At 36.3% G+C, this 3,845-nt stretch overlaps 1 protein-coding gene across 1 annotated transcript; it reads left to right on the top strand.

Annotated features, from left to right (window-relative positions):
* The first annotated feature begins 880 nt into the window (after positions 1 to 880).
* On the top strand, positions 881 to 3,270 carry LOC132275043 (syntaxin-related protein KNOLLE). Its single transcript, XM_059776417.1, has 2 exons — positions 881 to 1,883; positions 2,714 to 3,270. The coding sequence occupies exons 1-2, from the start codon at positions 1,275 to 1,277 to the stop codon at positions 3,041 to 3,043; spliced, it is 939 nt and encodes a 312-aa protein (XP_059632400.1). The 5' UTR covers positions 881 to 1,274; the 3' UTR covers positions 3,044 to 3,270.
* The last annotated feature ends 575 nt before the right edge of the window (positions 3,271 to 3,845 follow it).

Genomic DNA, 3,845 nt, shown 5'->3' with positions numbered 1-3,845 from the left:
TCATTACATTGTAGTATTTGGACCTTAAGCTCATGCATTGGTAAAAATTCCTTTATTCATTGGCATCATTAGAAAGATGAAAAAAAAAAAAGAAGAAGAAGTTGAAAGATGGGTCCCATTGGTGTTGAGAAACTGAGAGAAAATAATAATAATAATAATAATAAATCTCTACCTACTCCTTGAGGACATACAATACAAATTGGGTAAAACTTAATTACATAAATCCTGTTTTATGATCTTGTTTTAGCTTATGCCATAACTCTATCAATCAATGTACTTGAATTGAAGGTTGGAAGGAAAGGAATACATTCCTTTTCTTTATCTCTTATATATCCAAATGAATTGAAATGTTCTACATAGCTGTTATCACAACCTTTTTTTTCAAGAATTGGAAACAATTCGTGATCATTTGGAGGGAAGATATGGCACAGATAAAGGTTGGGTCGTGTTTGGGTCAAATTATTTTTGTAAAATTAATTAGGAAGGATATGATTAGCATTTGAAAGGGTAATTTTATAAAAAATAATTAGTTGATGTACCATGTGTCATTCATGTGACTAGTTTAACAATTGGAGTTGGATGTCCTTCACCCAAAAAGAGTAAATTGTAACAGTTAATAAATAGAGGTTCTTTATTGCTTACAAAAAAAATAAAATAATAAAATAATAATAATAATAATAATAATAATAATAATAAATAAATAAAAATGAGAGAGGGTATTGTGCAATGATTTGAAACTAGAGGGTACAGTGCACTAAGGCAAAAATAGTATATGTGACTGAAAATGTAATGTGTGTATATATATTCAAGGAAAAAAAAATTGTAATGTATTTTACAAACTATTTATAAAGTTACACAAGTATGTAATGTACATATATACAATTATATATTTCGGGAAAAAAAAAAATGAATGTAATGTATTTTACCATCCATAAAGTTTAAGGGGTCAACGTGTAATTTATTAGAAAAAGAAACCCAAAAAGTAAAAAAATATTATCAAATTAACAAAACATCATTTGATTTAAAATATAGCCGTTGGTAACCACAACGGCTAGTTTTCTGATGCCTGTCAAAATCAGGTACTTTTAAAGCCTCCGTTCAACTCTTCTAACAGTTCACTGATTGATAGTTTATTTCACTCCATTTCTCGCTAAGCTTCTTTCCCAACCCACTTCCCATCTTCTTTCCAATCTGATATTTTGAATTTCCATTTTGATCTCTCTCTCTCTCTCTCTCTCTACACACACATATATCTGAACTTCTGAATTCAAAAGATGAATGATCTGATGACAAAATCATTCATCAGCTACGTGGATCTAAAGAAAGAGGCCATGAAAGATCTCGAAGCTGGTCCCGATCTAGAGATGGCGGCGACAACCCAGATGGACAATAACCTGAGCGCATTCTTGGAGGAGGCCGAGAAGGTGAAGAAGGAGATGGGGTCAATCCGAGACATCTTGGGCCGTCTACACCAAGCCAACGAAGAGAGCAAGTCGTTGCACAAGCCAGATTCCCTAAAATCGCTGCGCAGTCGCATCAATGCCGACGTATTGGCCGTGCTGAAGAAGGCCAGGACCATCAGGTCCCAGCTGGAAGACATGGACCGTGCCAATGCCGTGAGCAGGCGCCTCTCCGGCTGCAAAGAAGGCACTCCAATTGACCGGACTAGGTCAGCCGTCACCAATGGGCTCAGGAATAAGCTCAAGGAGCTTATGATGGAATTTCAGGGGCTGAGACAGAGGATGATGTCAGAGTATAATGAGACCGTTAGGAGGAGGTACTTCACTGTCACCGGAGAGTACCCGGACGAGGAGGTGATTGAGAAGATTATCTCCAATGATGGAGGCCAAGGAGGAGAGGAGTTCCTGTCCAGAGCCATACAGGTATCCAATAAACCTGAATTGATATATACCTATATTGCTGCTATATATCCTTGCACTGACATCTATTGATATAACCATCCATATAAATGTATACATTTTTTGGATTAAAAATGCTGAGAAAGTTGTTTAAGAATGAGTTTTATTTTTATTTTTTGTATTTGAAAGTACTGGATTGACACTTTGCAATCGGGAGTAAAATTAGTTTTAAAGTTTGAATTACATTTTTAATTTTTTTTTTTTTTTCATTGGTAAGAAACACCCATTTGTCCCCGAGGAGACTGAACCCTCACCTTCCACACTAGGAGATCGAGGAGAGACCACCAAGATACTGCCTTTGGTCTTTTTTTAGTCCTTTTTGTGCTTTCAATTCCAAGGTATCAATTTCATGCTTCTAAACATGGGATTTGTGCGACTGAAATGTTATGAGTACCATACTTGTAATACTAGTTTGGGAATGAGTTAAATTTGGCTTAAAGTTTAGGCTTATGAGTTTAGTTTGTTACTCCTTTGTTCTTAATTTTTTTTTTTTTTGGCAATTTCAATTTTAAGGTACCAATTTTGTGCTTCTAAACGTATGGTTTGTGTGATTGAAATGTTATGCGTACCCTAGTTTGTGAATGAGTTAAATTTGGCTTAAAGTTTAAGCTCATGAGTTAGTTTGCCTTTGGTCTTTTTTGGCAAATTCAATGCTCAGGTACCAATTTCGTGCTCTAGACATAGCGTTTGTGCGGTTGAAATGTTATGTGTATCCTACTTGTAATATTAGTTTGGGAACAAGTTAAATTTGGATTGAAGTTTAGGCTCATAAAGCACAACTCTTTTGGTTTCAGGAGCATGGGAGGGGGAAGGTGCTAGAGACAGTGGTGGAGATACAGGACAGGCACGACGCGGCCAAGGAGATAGAGAAGACTCTGCTGGAACTGCACCAGGTGTTCTTGGACATGGCGGTGATGGTGGAGGCGCAGGGCGAGCAGATGGACAACATCCAGCACCATGTGATGAACGCCGCGCAGTATGTCAATGATGGGACTAAGAACCTTAAGACTGCGAAAGGCTACCAGAAGAGCAGCCGGAAGTGTATGTGTATTGGGATAATACTTCTCCTCATACTTGTTCTTGTAATCATCATCCCCATTGCCACCAGTTTCAGTAACTCCTAAATTTCAATCATCAGTAATTGGTATTCAATTCCTGTCTGTATTCTTTTAATTTTTTTTTTCCTTCACGCTCGTGATATGTACGCTATGGAAGTGTGCTTGAGGGAAATGGTCCCTGTTTTGGGACTGATATATAGTGAGAGTGTGTGCAAATGAGTGTTGTAATGCTTGGTGTAAGTTCTTTCAAAGATGGTTTTCCTCAAATACAATGTTCTAATTGTTAATCCCAATTTTTTGGCTTCAATTTGGTTAATCTTGATGTCCCAAATACCCTTTACTCTCTCTTATGATTTGTTGTGTTGACTACTGTGGATTATTGAAAGTTTAAATTGTTTTTGTGGTTTTAATTTGTTACTATATAACACTGGAAATTGCAGCAAATAATGGTCTATGTGACATTTCTCTTCTGCTTTATTGAAAGTTTTTTTTGTACCTAATATTAATCTGTCCAAAGGTTGATTTGCTCTTAAATCTAATTCCAAACACATTCATCCCCTTGAGAAGTTTCTAGATGGGTTTAATCCTAAGATCTCTGGCATCATCATCCTTCCGTTAATTCTGCATGAATGGGGGTTGGCCACATGAATCCTATTTTTTCCTATTTACAACTAGCCGATTATACTGAAGTTGTTAAAATTATTTCTAATAGCCGATTATACCATAAATTTTAGGTGTGTTATCTTCTCTTGCCTTCTATAGAAGGCACATAGTATTTTTTAAGTTGTCCAAAGTGTAACGATTTGGTGTTCCACACAGTATTTATGCTATAATGTTGAATGCCTTGCTACTTGAACATTTATGCTAG

The sequence above is a fragment of the Cornus florida genome, unplaced genomic scaffold (assembly GCF_030987335.1).
Source record: "Cornus florida cultivar Cherokee Brave unplaced genomic scaffold, ASM3098733v1 CherokeeBrave_3.0.0_Hap2_Chr09, whole genome shotgun sequence".
NCBI classification, from domain to species: Eukaryota; Viridiplantae; Streptophyta; class Magnoliopsida; order Cornales; family Cornaceae; genus Cornus; species Cornus florida.
Note: the sequence above shows the minus strand (reverse complement) of the source record. Positions and strands in the feature narration are given on the sequence as shown.

Bases quoted from the DNA above. Each gene is read 5' to 3' on its own strand.
- LOC132275043 (XM_059776417.1), top strand. From the start codon at position 1,275: ATGAATGATCTGATGACAAAATCATTCATCAGCTACGTGGATCTAAAG. The intron at 1,884-2,713 runs GTATCCAATAAA...TTTTGGTTTCAG, and splicing joins TCCTGTCCAGAGCCATACAG to GAGCATGGGAGGGGGAAGGT.